Source organism: Lampetra planeri, chromosome 15 (genome assembly GCF_965212315.1).
Source record: "Lampetra planeri chromosome 15, kcLamPlan1.2.h2, whole genome shotgun sequence".
Taxonomy (NCBI): Eukaryota; Metazoa; Chordata; class Hyperoartia; order Petromyzontiformes; family Petromyzontidae; genus Lampetra; species Lampetra planeri.
The window spans coordinates 4,387,059-4,404,439 of NC_136121.1; the positions used below are offsets into that span (position 1 = coordinate 4,387,059).

Below are 17,381 nucleotides of genomic sequence, written 5' to 3' on the forward strand. Positions count from 1 at the left end.
GCACTCCATGATAGCTGGTACCAAATTGTGCCACACGCCCTCCCACATGGCATCATGGGAGCCTCGGAACCGATAAAGTTATTGTATTTATTCGTTCCGATGACGTACACGGAATTGGAAAAAAATTGATGATGTACGTCATCTGAATGGGAATGAGTTAACAGACTAGTGGGATGTCAGCGGCACAGTACATGAGGGGGTGGTGTGGCCAGAAGCATGCTTGGCCGTCTTTGTCTCCCCAGGCTCAAAATCAGTTTAGACATTCCTCACTGATGTCAGCAGGAATTGAACTCGGGTCGCCAGATCCCACAAATAGCATAGAGTATATATTTCAACGTTTAAGTATTATTAATTTAATGAAAACTGCGCTTTTAAATCGTAAATGAAAACGAATTTCTTTAGAACTACTTTGTGCGTTTCGTTTATTGTCCTTCCCCAACACCTATGATTTTCACAGTTGGCTACGTACGGTGCGAAAGAAGTTCAACATACATATGAAAATAGGTCCTGTAGTGCTGGCTACACCAAGTCAGTGATGGGGAATTTCTGTTCTTTTAATTTTTTTCCCAATCTTTGGTTGGCCACTGCTTGCACTATTTGCCAATTAAAATTATAACGTGGCATGCACATTCTGTCAAGAGAGATGTGTTTATTCTGCATGCTAATTTGTGTGAACTGAACATATTCTGTGGCATTATTTGAAGGCCTGTACATTGCGTGATGTATCATATCCAAATTTGCAGACTTACCTGACAATTGCTAAGTTATTAGATTGTCCCTGACTAAACAATATCTGGAAGTTCATGCCTACAACACCAATGCGGTGGATATTTCTGTTTCGCCCAAAGCTCAGGCAAGTCAATCGTGTAACTTGGTATATGGATGATGAATGGAAGTTAAAATGCAAATAGTCACATTAATTCCCTCCCTCGGGATAGAGCAGTGGCACAGTGATTAGTGGACTACACTGAGAAGTCAGATACTTGAGTTTAAATTCCAGGCTAACATCAATAAAGATAAAAATGCATTCCTACACTTGCCCGCTCACGCCACTGCTGGTGGGAAAGCCTCCACAACAGGGAGCTCTAGAGAGGCTATATTGGCCTACTCTTCCACCCTGGCAAGACGTCTTAGAAGACGTGGGAGTATCAACACCTTATCCCACCACACGCGACCTGCCGATCGACTAACTGTGGCACACCCATCGATACCGATGGGTGTCCAAGATTTAAGAGACGTGGCCACTGTTCAAATATTTCGCCGGGAGACCGAACCAGTTGGCCTCTGGATTGCAGGTCCAGTGTGATAGCCACGATACCACGGCAGCATCATCATCAAGAGCGAGTGTGATATTCGAACTGGTCCTTGAGATCCCCCCCCCGACCCACCCCCTTTGCAAATTAGCATTGACCATTGTGGAGTATGGTAAAACAACCCCCCCCATGGAAGGCCTTAATCCTGCATTTGGATTGCCAAAGGGGCTGCGAAATTTCCACAATTTTTTTTTTAATAAAGGGGTGTATATCCCAAGCACCAGAACATGTGCTCTTCATATTACTTGCAATTCGGGCTATTTAGGTGGCGGGGGAGGGCGGGGAAACTATTGCTAATAATGAAAGCTTTATTAAAGTGATTATATCGGTAAAAAGGTGCTAAGTAATCCATATAACCTATTCTGATGCAATAGAATAACGATATTTTTTGTTAATCACTTTCTTTACGTTTTAGATGGCAATTAATTTGTTTTTCATTTCACGTACCCGTTGTTTTGCAGATATGTATGTTTCATGTCTAAATAGTTTACTCCAAAAATTTCGAGAACAGTCTTTTTTGGTCGATTTATAGATTACGTTAGTTAAAGATTTATCTTGTATTTTTTACATTCACTTTTGAAGGCAAATTTATTTTATTCATTCGGTTTGCACAATACACTTTGTATTCTTTCCACGTCTGGTGGTAACTGATTTGAATGTCACACGCAGTGCACATCATACAGAGTGGCAGTCGTAATGTATATATGGATAAACCGGCCCCCAAGATAAGAATATAAAATATCCACTACTGGCTCAGTACTGCAAATGATTCGCCCTGCCCTAATGCCCATAACAGCATAGAGGCATGTTGACTCAACTTCAAATGTATAACTCCAGTACACATAATTGTCCATTATGCATGCATTCAAACAGACCATACAAATGTCTTACACATATACACACTCATAGTTGTGCACATTCAGTCTATTTATAACATATTTCGATTTCACATTCACAGTAACATTTCTCTGCAAATAAAAATAATAATGACGTCTTGCCACTATTGTTGAAATCCCAAAAGTCATTGGAAGTCATTGCTATATTTCTGTAGCTTTTCCCCCCCCCAAGTTAAGAATAACAGTAAAACTATACCTATAATCAACACAAAAATGGCTATTAAATCTGCTGACCTAATTAAAATGTCATTCCAAATTTACAAGAAATGCTTTGGATCCCATTTATCAAGCCTGAAATCTTAGAACACGGTAAACGAACGCTGTATACACTTGTCATCGACATACATTCTCCCAAAATTGCATAGATTTGTTATTGCACAGAGTATTATTTCAAACGCACAGCAGAGCCATTACACAACACAATCTTGGAGCCAGCCAAGTGGCAACATAGTTTGAGCACTCGCCTGACACTGGGCAATTCATTCAGCTCATCATCCTTCCAGAGTTAAACAAAGGAGTAACACTCTATGTGGGAAATTAACAGAGGTTCTCCAATTCTTCAGAATTAATTTTTACACTTGGTTTTACGCAGGAGACTCTCCCCTGAGTCTCAAGACTCTTTTTCAAAAGGGTCCTGCCAAGTTTTAGTGATGTTGCTACATGCAATACCGACTGAATGATTTGCAGGAGATAAATTTTTTGCATCCGGATGTTTGGCCAATACCAATTACATTTTACCCGTGAGTAGGAAAACCAGAGGACCCAGAGGAAGCCCATGCAAAACTGGGGAAGACCATACAAACTTCACGCAGGAAGGCGCCCGAGTCAGAAATCGAACCCAGGCCCTCCTTGCTGCGAGACTACGGGTGTTACTGCTGCGTCGATTTGTCTGTGCCACAACATAATCGCATTTTTTACCACAGACTCAGGGCGGCCAAACAGAGGAAACGAGTGGCGGTCCCAATGCTCATCAGCACTTGGGTCAGACGGAAGCAGTCGCCCGTAGTGCGGTGGCCGTGGGCGGTGTGGTGTGGCCACTTACAGCAGAGCGATTTGATGGACAGGGCGTGCAGCTGATTCTCGGCGCGGATGTACGTGCGCATGCACACTACGAAGAGGTTCCCGAAGCATGTGGCGAAGGCCACCACCCACACGAAGACGCGCAGCACCACGTTGGCGAGGAGGTCTTCGAAGGACGAGATGCCGTCCGTGTTGGGCTTGCAGCTGCGCACGTGCGGAGCGTAGCCGCAGTACTGGAACTTCTTAAAGTATCTACACGGACAGAATTGTAAAAAAAAGAAATTACACTTAAGACTCACGTAGCGAGTACAATGCCAGCGCTGTTTTGGTGAATATAACCCCTTAGGATAAATAAGGACTGTGTATCCATTCCATGGACAAGAATGTTAAACATTTTTGTTAGGTATTTTTTTGTAAAAAATGCAAAAAAAAACATGTATTGAAATTGCTAATGCAGTTCTCGGATGTCCAGGCCAAAAATGCATCAGAAAAAACCGGTGGTCTGTTCAAGTTACTCATACTATGTTTTTATTCAGGCCAGTCTAGCTTGTGGGCTTAATTGATACGGAAGTGTTGCAATCGGTGAGTGAGTGGTACGTTTTGTGCACTGTGACTGGTACAAACTTGGTATGGCCAAATTCAAGGATAGCTCTATGTCCAGTTACAAAGTGGAAACATACATCCTTGCCTATGTGTAGTCTGTCAATCTTATATGAGGAATATTTACTCATTGTTTTCTGCATTCAGAAGTATTTTGATTACACAATAGTTATCAATAATAAAATAACAAATTTCCTATGGAGAGAATGACCCTTGCCATACAAATATGGAATTTCTACTATCTTCTCTGGGCCACTAAAACATATGCATGTCACTCTGTAGGTAATTTCAGCCTCGGAATTGCATTGACTGGACTGAAAAAGGGCATCATCAATCGATTTCTGACTGAGAGCATGGGCATGCCATGAGGATCATGGGGGCTTTTTAACCATACTTCATCAGTACGGGTTTGGGAAGACATAGAGCTTCGATGTGGGAGCATATAAGTAGAGTACAACAATGTATTTAACTGTATTGCCCTGTGTTGCTCACCATTGTCGCCCACACAGCAACACTATGACAATTAGTTCATGCGTGGTGGTCACCCATCCAAGCACTATCCAAGATCAAAACCTGCGTATGTTTTGAGATCTGACGAGACTGGGCACATTCCAAATGATTCGGTCATAGAAAAAAACGACGTAGGAAATGTCTGTTAGGTAACAGAACATTGTTATTCTTTCGTGTCTTCAGCTACATATGTTATTGATGATTAACACAAAAGCACAGATTCAAAAAGTACATTTACTGTGTCCTGAAAAACAAAGTGTGTTCTTATTGAATGTGGATAATGGGAATCAGCTCAATCTAGATTTGAAGTTTTCTTGACTGCAGGGATCCATACTCTTTGGTTCACGTAGGTATAAAATAAAATAAATTAAATCACGACGTTTCGATCGCAACACAAGCAATCATCATCATCATCATCAGGTGGGAAAAGCACAGCAAAAAAATTATAGCTGTGATTTAATTTATTGTATACCTACGTGACTTTACCGAAAGAACCAAAGAGTATGGGAATCAGCTCCTTAAATTAATCAACTTGTACTATCGTCACATCAACCCAAATTGCTAAAGTGATCATTTGCCCCGTTGAATCGCTTTGTAATAATTTTACTTCGTCACATCAACCCAAATTGCTAAAGTGATCATTTGCCCCGTTGAATCGTTTTGTAATAATTTTACTTCGCTTTTAATCGAAATAAACATGAAGGGGGGAAAAAACTTCACTTCCGCAAAAACCCAGTCCTCAGCCAGTTGGGACAATCCAGAATCCCCATGACAGATACTGGACCCCCACGTGGCACCCATTGTTATTTTCCAATGAAGCAGTACTTATTTTGTCAACCACGGAGAAAACTGGGTGACTCCGGGAGTCAGAGCGCTGAGCCAGCACCACAGAGATCCTGGATTTGAGTTTCCCAGATCTCAATGCAGCGGGTTGATAGTCTCAGTCCAGTCACCAATAATGGCACGAAAACAAAACTCACATTGAATATGGTTTTTACATTAAATTGCCTTATTTGAACAATGAGCATTGCATTTTTCAGTTTGATAACATTGCGAAAAAAATATGTGCAGGGCATCAAAGTGTAGCTAAAGATATATTCGTGTGAAGTCAGCAGTTAACCCTTTCCCGTTCCAAGACGTCTGCAAGTTGCAGGGTGGTCCCGTTCACTGCTGAATCTTGAAACGTGCAAGCGGTTCAGCGTTATTTTATTTCGAGAGGCGTAGCGCCGCTGTTTTAAAAGACATTGTACTCACCACAGAGAACTGTAGCGATACGACCGCACTCTATATGATAGCTGGCACGAAACGATTCCATTCCGATGACGTACGATGACGAAATCAGGAGTACGTGTATGTCCTCGGCATGGGAAAGGGTAAAGTGACATCATCCTCCAAGGCTGTTCTCTGAAACATGGTGAGGCTGTCTATGATCGTGATGATGTGTGCTATGGGGTGAGGCTAGCTATGATCTTTGCAAATGGAAACTTCTTCATCTCATGAAATGATACTGATTAGCACACTCGGAATATAAATCAGAGAAAAGCAAAGAAAGTAAAAAATATACATATTTATTTTCCATCGACCATGTAGCAATTCGATTATTGCATGTGTAGTGACATAAATTATGTCACTATAGTGTAGCGACAATACCTGAGTGAGTGGTACTTTATGTGCGGAGCCTCTCTCTAGCACCAGAGTATACCGTGGAAGAGGTTGGGTGAGGACATAACAGTCTGGGTGAACTCGAGGGGGCACGTGACCGGATGAGGTGGTAACGAGGACCAGGAGAGGAGGTGAGAGGGACACGTGTGATGTGGGCCCTGCAACGTCGAGAAGGATCTGGAAAAGGGGCGTGGCCAAGGGCGGGGCCTGACCACGCTGCAGTGGATAAAAGCCAAGTCCCGGCGGTGATCGTGGTTCATCTCTGGGAAGAAGTCCTCCGTCTTCGTGAGTCCTCGGTCTCCGGCAATGGCGGAGCCAGGATTTTCAGGTAGGGGGGCTACCCCTCCAGCAATGAAAAATTATAGGGGTTGTTAGTAAGTAGGGACTTGTCCCTTGCTTTTTATTCGACGCGTGTGCGGCGATGGCGCAGCCATCGATCGAGGATCGAATTCGAACCGCGTGTGATCGGCATCGCGCTTGCTGAAGGTGAATGCCTTCAGGGAAGTCGTGTACTGTATACGGAACTGTACACAATTCTGTAAGTCACTTATAACTGCTTTGCAGTTACTTATTCCCAATTATGGACTCAGACTATTGTCCTATCATCTCATATAGTCCCTGGCACGTAATAATATGCTACACAGTGGCAGTGGGGGTCGCAAAATGCCGATTTATTACGAATGAACCCCAATGATCAGATCGAAATGAGGGATTTCGATCGGATCATTGGGGGGGGCAAGTGCCACCCCCCCACAAGCTCCGCCAGTGGTCTCCGGTCTTCGCGCACGTGGACCAGGCAGCGTGTTAGTTGTCCTGGTCCGATTTAGTAGTTATCCCATCCAGTATGGATATAGTCACCTGTGGTGTTCACCCGTTCAAGTGTATATAGTTACTCGTGCTGGTCACCACCCTTCGTCGTTATCCATTTAAGTCGAGAGTTACCTGTTGGAATTAGTGAATAAACGTGTTGCCTCCAAGATCAAGTGTGTGCCTCAATTCAACGCACTACACATGTGGCAATATGTGCAGGAGCTGAATTTATATGTTAAGGTCTGCGAGCTACGAGAGCGCTTAGGGAGAGAGAGTTTGTGAAGTTTTGCTATTCATCCTCTGTTTAAAAGGTAGGCTTTCACGACCAATATTAATCCAACTCTGGCTGTCGCCTGATGAGGCTCGAATTGTTAATGTTGTGGGTTTACTCTCCAACACACCGGTGTGCTGAACTGGTAACAAATTGGGATGTTTTTAAAGTGACAAACCTTACTAATTGGCTGTGTCCGGTGGTGGAGGGTTTAACAACACATTTATATTATGCGATCAAACCCAAAAAACGTCTAATATGGATGTGGGTTGCATTGGCACAGTCACACTCCTGTGGTCTGTGTCTTTAGGTTTCCACTTATGAAGGAGATGTGGTGCGCATCGGTCTATTAATGTTCTGATGATGTGGTTGATGGTCACATCACCGGTGTCTTCGAGGATGGAATGTCAAAGCCAGGGGAGGTGTGATGCTTGGGTCTTGAATGAGGAGTTGTTTGTTCTGGACATCCATGTTGTTCCGCTCTGTTGGCCAGCATTTTTCTGGATCTGGGTGAGAGTCTAAGATGGTGACAGCGCGATCCCAAAAGGGGAATCGGGACTTGATTCGGTTGTGAGGGACATTGTTGAGGTCTGGTTGTAGTTGGCAAGAAAACTTGTCAACTCCCTTGTCGTTTGCGCGATGTCTCTGCAAATATTTAGAGGCATTTATGTTCGCCAGAACAAGGAGCCAGGGGATTGGTGTCAGTTTCAGTGTGCCGATTATGATGCACATCACTTTATCAGTTTTGTGTAGGAGCTCCTGGACCAAGCTAGAGCGCGGTGACTCTGACACTTAGTAGACTCTGACACTGAGTAGACTCTGACGCTGCGGTGACTATGATACAGAGTAGCAGCACATCAGCTGAGGCATCCCAGATCGTTCCTGATTGTTTCTGTAGCAGAGCGATTCTTGACATGGTCTTTTCACAGATCTGTTTAATGTGTGGCTTGAAGGTCAGGCATCTATACTGTTCCCTAGATATCTCGGATTGGGGTCGTAGCATTCTGGGTTACTGCAGAAGGACACATCAAAGGTGACATCGGCTGCATGGTTGTTCAGGTGGAAAGCGCTTGTGGTGGTTCTGGAAGGAATTGGTCGGTGTCTCCAGCGACAAAAATATGCCTCCAATAACATTCGACCAGCCGTTAGAGTTTTAACAATGTTCTTGAGATTCGTGCCCTGAGTCAATCTCCACCTGGGATTTGAACTTAGAAGTTTCTGATTGTTACTCAAGCACTGTTATCATAGCACTACCAGGCCGGTCGCGAATAACCATGTGATGAGAATCGAATTGTTGACTCTGTACAAAAAGTCCAAGTGATGAGTACTCCCGAGAACAATTTTCCATTACCTTGCTACGAAAAATACACTTAAACAAATCAAATAACACACGCAAATGATTAATATTGTCTTTTCCTATATAAAAAAAAGTTGTGTGTGTGGCTGCCACCTGCTGACAGCCATGATCCGTCTATTGATCCCTGTCTTTTCTTTGACCCCGCCACCCCCTCCAAGTGAAAACAATTGACCAATGAATAGAAATATGGAAATAGAGAACGCCTTTTTTTCAAAATTAAAACATACAGCTGTTACCAATCGCGGCCGCCATCATAAATAACCTCCATCTAGAGATATGCAACTGTTTGAAGTAGTGCATTTTATCAAATAATATAGATTTTACTTCGTGCTATTTTACAAACGTACATTGAATAGTTTAGGTCGTCAATGCTTGTTGGGCATGCAATGTGAACGTGAGCGTGATGAAAACATACCGTGACTTTTGACGCATTACCCAATAATTGGTATTGCGTGTGCAAACATGGATATCTCACACCAAGTCTGGTGAATAAAGCAACATGTTTTTTTTTAAGAAACTGTCACTTCGTGATAGAACTACCATGACTGAGAGCACTAGGGCTATCGAGTCAAGTCGGTCTTTGCGTCTTTTCCTGTTCGTGTCCATCCACTAAAGCCAGATGTCCTTCCAGCCTTGCGCTCATCTCAGCGCTTGCAGGTCGCCTGCTGCAAGATCTCACGCTGTGCAGGGGCCTACCTCAAGCAGTGGGCAGAGCGAGAGGTGCCAGGTAGTGGGCAGATTTAGAGGTGGTACGCAGTGGGCAGAGCAAGAGGTGGCACGCAGTGGGCACAGCAACAGCAGCAGCTTTGTCACGTTATTCACGAAGGACCACCGTCTCGCATTCACATTGCATTGCGGCTCTTGGAATATTGAGTGTTTTTTTCCCCCGCACTCGAAATGAGAGGCTCTTCTTGTTATTTGGTTGCCGACAACCATAGCAGAGAAGGGCTATTAAGTGCATGTTTAATGACTGTAATACACCCACTGTTCATTACAGGTGGTTTGTTGCAAAAACATCCAAAATAAAATATTGTACTGCAGTATATTATTAGTATTAGCACGTTACCGTTACGGTAATTAAAATCCAATCCAAACTGCGTGCCAGATTGGATCAACCGATTGATTCTGATTGATTCAGTTGAATCCTGGATCGAAACCTGGATTGGATTTCCAATTTCAAAAAAGGATTAAAGGGGTGTTTTCACCCCCCCCCCCCCACCGAAACTGCACACCCCGAGCGAATAGGCTGCAGATCTTTCTCTCCGTATTCTCAGTGCTATCCCCTCATGGGGGCTTGTGTTGTTTTTATACACGTGCAGCCCAGCATTGAGAGACACAATTGTTCCAAAAGCAGACACGTTCTAAAAACACTAGTCTCAGAAAAGTTGTTTTACGGGCCAAGACAGGTGATGCTTAATTAACGCCGAAAATTTAAACACAAGCCTCCAAATGTCACATTGTGTTCAATCAAACGTGTTTTAATTCGATCAGGGTAAACGTGAAGCTAATGCCAGCATTAATTGCTTCAATTGCAGCCAACGCATCAGTTCAATCAGGTGCAATTAATGCACTGGATTTGCAAATTAAGGCGATGATGTCAAGCGCGGTATCTCGTGTGCTAACGGGATGGAGACGGTCGTACGGAAATAACTCTACGTCCAGTGCAGATAAACCATCATGCAGACAAAGTCAAGGCACCAATACGGAAAGTGGTATTAATGCCACCACACTTTGTTCCCGTTTATCTCGTTCTGCAAATGATGCACAGTAGACACGTACAATACGTTATATGCGGTGACGGGGCCTAGTGGTAGCGCGTTCGCCGCTTGTTGTTTCAGAGGCACACGGTGTTGAATCCAGTGGGCTGCCCTGATTAATACTGCGGTGTGGTATTAACCGAAACAATAATAATACCACACGCAGTCTGCTTCACAGTGGAGGTGAAAGATCCCCTGACGTCATTTGCAAGAGTAGGCAATTGTGGGCCAGCATCAAGGTCAACGTTTTCCACGTAAAAATTAATATGTACCCGTAAATTACTCAATTGAGATTAAACATAACCTTCATCACCCCGTACTGGCAGACTAATGCCCCAGGTCACTTACAAATGAGACCCATCCTGGTCTATTCAGCTCCCACCTGGTTAAACAAAATAAACTTGAAACATTACAATTTGTATGCGTGCAGCACCGTAATGCATTGGCAGCGCAAGCCGTTGTACCGAAACAGCATGCATGTTTTATTTTTTATAGTGCAAGGCAGTCGGTTATAGACAGACGTGAAAAAGTTCTGGAGCCTGAACTTAAATAGGCACAGTGAGTTGACTGCAGATATTTCTATGGAAAGGGAGTTCTGCACTCAGCAGCAGCAGAGACTGAGAAACCTCCAACTGAGCAAAGGTTCACTGGGAACTTCATCCGAAAGCCTTGGTTGCTGGAGCAGAGGGTTGCGTGTAGGGGAGTAGAGTGAGATCAATGGGGGAGAGGTAGTGTGGAAAAGGAGCGAATCCATGAAGGATCTGAAAAATTATGAGCATAATATTGAAATTAAACCAGCATTGGATTAGAAGCCAGTGGAGGAAATGGAGTCATGGGATAACGTGGTCTCATTTGTGGATGTGATTATCTAGACTAATGTCCACCAAGGGGTCTGCCCATATGGTGACTTTTACAGCTGCCTTGATACGTGTTAATCTGGGTGATGTCAGAGTGGGAAACAAAGGGGTGTAATGATGCACCAATCAATATCATTGTTTAAATGCTAAACATACCTGCATAATATTACTCAAGATTGAACTGACGTTTTTTTCCCATTCACGCAAATTGTGCGCACACGATAAGCTAAGCTGAGCAATCAAAACGTACCAATGAGGGGAAGTGTGGATTTTGAGGAGGAAGGCAACAAGGCGATATAAACTTGATTTGAAGCTTTCATGACTGCAGGAATTACTCTTTGGTTCTTTCGGTAAAGTCACGTAGAAAGAAAGTAAATGAAATAAAAGAATACGACTTTTCGATGTTTTTAATTTATTTTCTTTCTACGTCACTTTACTGAAAGAACCTAAGAGTAATTACTGTAGTCACGAATGCTTCAAATCAAGTTTGAACCACCTTTACTGGAAGGATTTCCACACAACTCACACTTAACTTCTAATTTAGCAATCTTTGGAAGAACGTAATCAACCAGGCAAAGCGTTAACTGTTGTGTTAACCGACTCTCTGTGTTGCATTGCATTACATTTCCAAATTTTACTAAGTTTTTTTCTCAAACTTCCTATTTCTCTCTCTAAATTTGACTAAGTTTGTCAAGTTCCAATTTTCTTTGTCTATAGGTCAATTTTCTCTCCTCTGGCCGCTCTCATTGACGGAGGTGCTAATTTCTCTGCCCCAAACCCCCCTCTCTCTCTATATAAGGCCTCGACACAAAGTTATTGTTTCTCTGTGTGCTTGTGTGTCTCTCTATGTGTCCCAGTGTCTGTGTTTTGTCTCTCTCTCAAATTTAGCAATCTTTGGACAAATGTAATCAACCAGGTAGGGTGGTGACTATTGTGTTAGCCGACTCTCTGTGTTGTCTTGCATTTACATTTCTAAGTTTACTATGTTTGTTTTCTCATTCATTCATACCTGATGACGGTTGCTTGTGTTGCAATCTAAACGTCGTGTTCTATTATTTAATTTATTTTCTTTCTACGTGACTTTACTGAAAGAACCAAAGAGTAAGGCCATACAAATTTAGGCAGAAATATATTTGCAGTACATTTTTAAAAACAAATCATGCCCCCTTGAATCCTAAAACATTTGTCGGATGACCGTCCGCAGAAGAATCGTTACACCTCTGTGTAGGACGCGCTGCGGTGTGGGGTTTGGTGGCTGGCAGGATGCCTCTACTATTGCTCGTGGATGTTGTTGGTTAGTAATGTTTTCCTCTGCTATTGTTTACGACCGTCCAGGGTCCCGCTGCCCTGCTGCGAGTGCTGTTGGTCCTCGGGTAGCAGCACTGCACTGAGGGAGCCAAACTTGTATTGAGGCTTCGGGGGTTGGGGGTCGTGGATGGTTTGCCAACGTCACTCTCAATAGGAAGGGCGCAGCATGTGCCGGGCAGTTCAGAGCCAAGTCCTACAAACCTTGTTATACAGTCATTACGAAACCGCACATCTGGAGCGTTATGAAGGTGTTCATTAATGTTCATTAATTAAATAGAAGATGTGCTAAATGGCTGTATACAACAACATCACAACCCCCTGTTTCCCACCTACATTTCATAAATGAATGTATTAAGCGAAACCTTGTCCATAGCTAGTGTTCAACACAAGACATCGATGAAAATGTCAGTTTTTTTCTATATTTTCAATAATTCACTATCATCTCACGAGTAAATATGTATGAAAAAAACAACAAAATAGTACAACACCATAAAATTACAGCTTTCCTTGGTTGGAAATGTCACGTGAAAATAAGAAAACAAAGCATTTGCAATAGCAGAACCCTTGTTCCCGCGAGTTATGATTTGTTAGACTTAAGCGCACGGATGAGTCAACAGTGCTAATGGCGATGCCTTTGAATGGCCGATACACTTCACAACCATCGTGTCCTTTTATATCCGCGCGCTTGCAAGCAGCAAAGCATCGATGAACCCAGGTGACGTCACCGAGGGCCCCTTGCGCGCGATCTGCCGCCGAAAGGCTACTCCACCGAGCATCTGACCACTCTGCCTCGGACGGGAAAGTTGCCCTGACCAAAATTTTGGTGTAAACGTGGACCGGGATTCAAATGTTCTTATTCTTAGGTTTTTTCGGTAAAGTCACGTAGGTAAAACATCAAAATTAATGAAAATAAAATAAATGAGCATTCTTCACGTTGCATTTCATGGCTGCTTCCCGCTCACGAGTTCTCATGTCACTGGCTGAGCGGCATTCGGCGTTCTACTCTCCAAGTGAGTGACAGCGGCATCTGTCCTTTGCAAAGGGGTGGTTGAGTTTAAAAGAGGCGAGAGTGCCCAAAGCAGTAATATGGAAATTGCACCTCCTACATTTTGCTGTGCATAGGCTCATAGGTCAATGTTTTTGTGAAGCAGTTAACAACGAAGACCATCATTGATGGTATAATTGATATTTACTATTAATTCATATCGCAGTGAAATAATATACGATGTATAATAGTTATATTGTAAATTGCATAACACCTTTTTTTCAACCCATCACTGCATACAGTCCTCCGCACACACCTTTTGGTTGTATATGTTGCTTGACCATATTTTACCACGCTGGTCAGTATGGGTCGGTGAGTGCGGGTAGAGGGGGAGGGGCAGGAACAATTTTAAATCCCACTCACTACTGATGTTAGCCGTGTCTGGGAATGAAACTCAGGTCGCTGGGTTTACAAAGAAACGAGTGTGACAACTGCCGCACCATCGCTCCACCCCACTTATAAATGATAAAAATGTACATACCGAATTCCCTGGTTATTCGCGAGGGATACGTTCCAGAGATACTCGTGAATAGCACAGTTTGTGGATAATGATATTTGCGTACGGATTACCTTAAATGAATACATAAATATGCTTTTAAATGCATGAAAATTACCCATAATCAACGATTTTTGGGTTTAGATCGCGTTATTTATAAATGTGTCGTAACCCTCCACCACCCGACACGGCCAATCAGTAAAAAAAAAAGTGTCACGTTGACAAAAGACAAATAGTTCACTGCTTTAGCCCACCGGTGTGTTGAAGCGTGAAACCACAACATTTACAATTTGAGTACGACGTTTCGCTGGTAATTGCATCCAGCATCATCGGGCAATTCGCCCGATGATGCTGGATGCAATTACCAGCGAAACGTCGTACTCAAATTGTAAATGTTGTGGTTTCACGCTTCAACACACCGGTGGGCTAAAGCAGTGAACTATTTGTCTTTTGTCAACGTGACACTTTTTTTTTTACTGATTGGCCGTGTCGGGTGGTGGAGGGTTACGACACATTTATAAATAACGCGATCTAAACCCAAAAATCGTTGATTATGAACAATATTGGTCGCGAAAGCCTACGTGTTAAAATGAAAATTACCGTAACACATTACTTTCTCATAACTTCATCTCGTCACTCGATCTCTCATCACTTTCTCACAAAGCATTTTCTCTCATCACTTTATCTCATCTCTCTACAGAGTCGTGTCGAGTTTCAGATGCGATTTGCTGACAGCAAAAATCGCGTCTAGCAAGTTCGTGGGGAATACTATAGTTTTCTCTGGATTGGCAGGTACAACAACAAATGCATGAGGTGAATACAATTTTAAGCATCTACTCAGCGTTTCCCCTGCTCAAAGGACCATTGCGTCATGCACATGTACAGAGGTTGTGATTGTTGGCTGCATACGGTGCGAAAGACGTTCAACATACATACGTAAATTCCACATTTCAATGGCAAGGACCAGTGTCTCCATATGATAACCGCTATTGATGTCCCAACATCTGCCCGAGAGGGTGGATGAGTTGAGTTGTCAGCCGTCTAGGATTTAAATTCGCAACCTTTCGGTTGAGACTGATCTCTGGCACCACACCAACCTGGCCCAGAGATATATCCTTAATAAATAAAAAATAACTACGTGAAGAAAGATGAACTCACATGTGGGAGAGGGCACGGAGTGGCTTGAACATTCGATTCTGAATGTTGTTGATCTCAATTCCTTCCATGCTCCTGTAGGGGGCAAAGCAGAGCTGTGTAACGTATCCGAGGAGAAAAAACCTTGTTATTCGTGGCTACGAAGGCAACCGATACACTGTTATTGAGCAAGCAAGCAAATTTTGCCTATGGGCCAAAATAATTTTCCACAATGTATCCATAAAAAAATGTTTTTCTCCAATAGTATGCAATTATACTTGTATTAAGTCATGGATGCGCACATGTGTCTGTTTTAGTTAATGACTTTATGATAACATATTCTATATTTATTTGCATATTTTGGCTATTGAGAATGTTGGATTTTTACAATATCTGCTTTAACTATGAACTGTTCTATTTTTGCCCTTCAGTTTATATCTTCGTTGTATTCTGCAATGTCTCCTTCGCAGGGGATGTCTTATCTCATTGCCTGTAAAATTAAATGTACAATTTCCACTGTACATGTGCATTGTGTCATTACAAATCTGTCACTGAGACTGGGTGTACTGCTTATCCACGCTGGGTAATCTAAAGTGTCCCAAAGTGATGTTGGAGGTGTACACGGTGATTATTTATAGAATTAAGTTTAGAATCGTTGATACATTTCATTTCCACGGTTAATAGGCCACACACAGCTGCACAAAACTCAATTTAATTCCATTTTGTATGAAATGCGCAAACCCTCGGTTCATGAACTAGCTTGCGAGATATATATTTAATTTAGATTTGAAGTTTTCATGACTGCAGGGATCCATACTCTTTGGTTCTTTCGGTAAAGTCACGTAGGTATAAAATAAAAAAAATTAAATCACGACGAGTATGAGTAGATATATTTGTTTTACTCCTTTCGAAATGACAACTCTATTCTTCACTTAAGTATTCATAGTCGAGGCATTGTTATATATAAATGCACCAGAATATGTATCATTCACAAAATGACGTTCATGGTCACACATATGTTTGGTCGTTTATTGCATGTTCTTTGGTTCTTTCGGTAAAGTCACGTAGATAAAAAAATAGCTAAAAACAAAATGCATTTATCAAGAAATTAGTTTTCAATCTAGGTGATTTAGAAAGCGTGCGATGCAGTGACCGTCTTTGTTCGATGATTAGCCAACAGCTGCTGCCAAGCTGATGGAAGTTTGCATGATGGCTTATGCTCTTTGACGAAATCAGCAAGGTATTGTGGTTTATTTGTGGCAAGTACTTTGTTTGAGTATGATGTTCAGTGATACCCCCAGTTTACGTCGGGGATGAGTTCCTGAAATGTGCAACGACGAATGTCGAAACGATGTAAATCAAAGTGATTTACAAGGTTAGGTGGTGGAAGCGAAGGTTGAGATGCGACGGATTACGAGAAAGGACGGACCATGCTGCCAGCGATGTAAGTGTGGATTGAGGCGATGCAAATCAAGTCGTGGTATCAATCAAGTGATGACGTATTTGTGAAACGGGGGAGACATAAACCGGGGTATTACTTCACTATATTCCAAACTTGACCACTCTAACTTGAAGTAGTGAAATTAAATGACACATTGACTTTTTAGTTTTGTATCCACAACACATTTATCTATGAATAAAGTACAATTACCTTACAGCTACTTATGGTTTATTCGTTGAGATTAATACAATTGGTGAATCGTTTAAACTTCTATTCAAGACCAAGATAAAGCATATTCTTGTGCAAAATAGTATTCGCCAGTACTTATTTTCATTGGTGTTTCGAGACAGTTATGGCAATTACACATTTACATGGCAGGGGCATGTCCATCCATAGGACAATCAAGCAACATTCTGAGCTGCATTTATTTAAAATAAAATAAATACATCTCATCATGTGCACTATTTCTGTAGAAAGACATTCCGTGAATTAAAGTTAACAAATATCACATACAGCTGCTGTGTTTGCCTCGGGCCAAGATAAATATGAGGTTGATGTGGTAAGCATTTTGCTCACGGAAGAAGCACTAAAAAACCAGGGCATATTGTCTTAATATAGTACGAAAAAAATATGAGAACGTGACAGATATAATCCCAAAGAAAACAAAATGAATACTTACAAGGACTCCAGGCTCTTCAAAAAGTCAAACTGCTGCGAGTGTATAGACAGCGAGGGATTATAAGAGAGATTCCTGCAGGAAAAATAGTTATGCATGAAAAAAGTTAGTAAAAAACTATTAAGAAAACGTCCAGGAAACAGTTTCTGCTTTTAAGGAATATGACCGAGTTACTGCCTTGAGAAATGTTCAAATGGCATATTCTCTGACAGGTTACATGCTCATTAT

At 42.3% G+C, this 17,381-nt stretch overlaps 2 protein-coding genes across 2 annotated transcripts in view; one reads left to right on the forward strand and one right to left on the reverse strand.

Moving 5' to 3' along the window:
- LOC144722609 (relaxin receptor 1-like) overlaps positions 1-17,381 on the reverse strand; it is a 320,166-nt gene that overhangs the window by 16,193 nt on the left and 286,592 nt on the right. Inside the window, exons 13-15 of the mRNA XM_078600845.1 lie at positions 17,157-17,228; positions 15,061-15,132; positions 3,252-3,481 (exon numbers count right to left, since the gene is read on the reverse strand). Of these exons, the coding sequence (XP_078456971.1) occupies positions 3,252-3,481; positions 15,061-15,132; positions 17,157-17,228 (374 nt within the window). The remainder of the gene's footprint in view (positions 1-3,251; positions 3,482-15,060; positions 15,133-17,156; positions 17,229-17,381) is intronic.
- LOC144722610 (uncharacterized) overlaps positions 6,194-17,381 on the forward strand; it is a 65,900-nt gene continuing 54,712 nt past the window's right edge. The window contains exon 1 of the transcript XR_013586072.1: positions 6,194-6,329. The gene's annotated coding sequence lies outside the window, so the exon portion shown is untranslated. The remainder of the gene's footprint in view (positions 6,330-17,381) is intronic.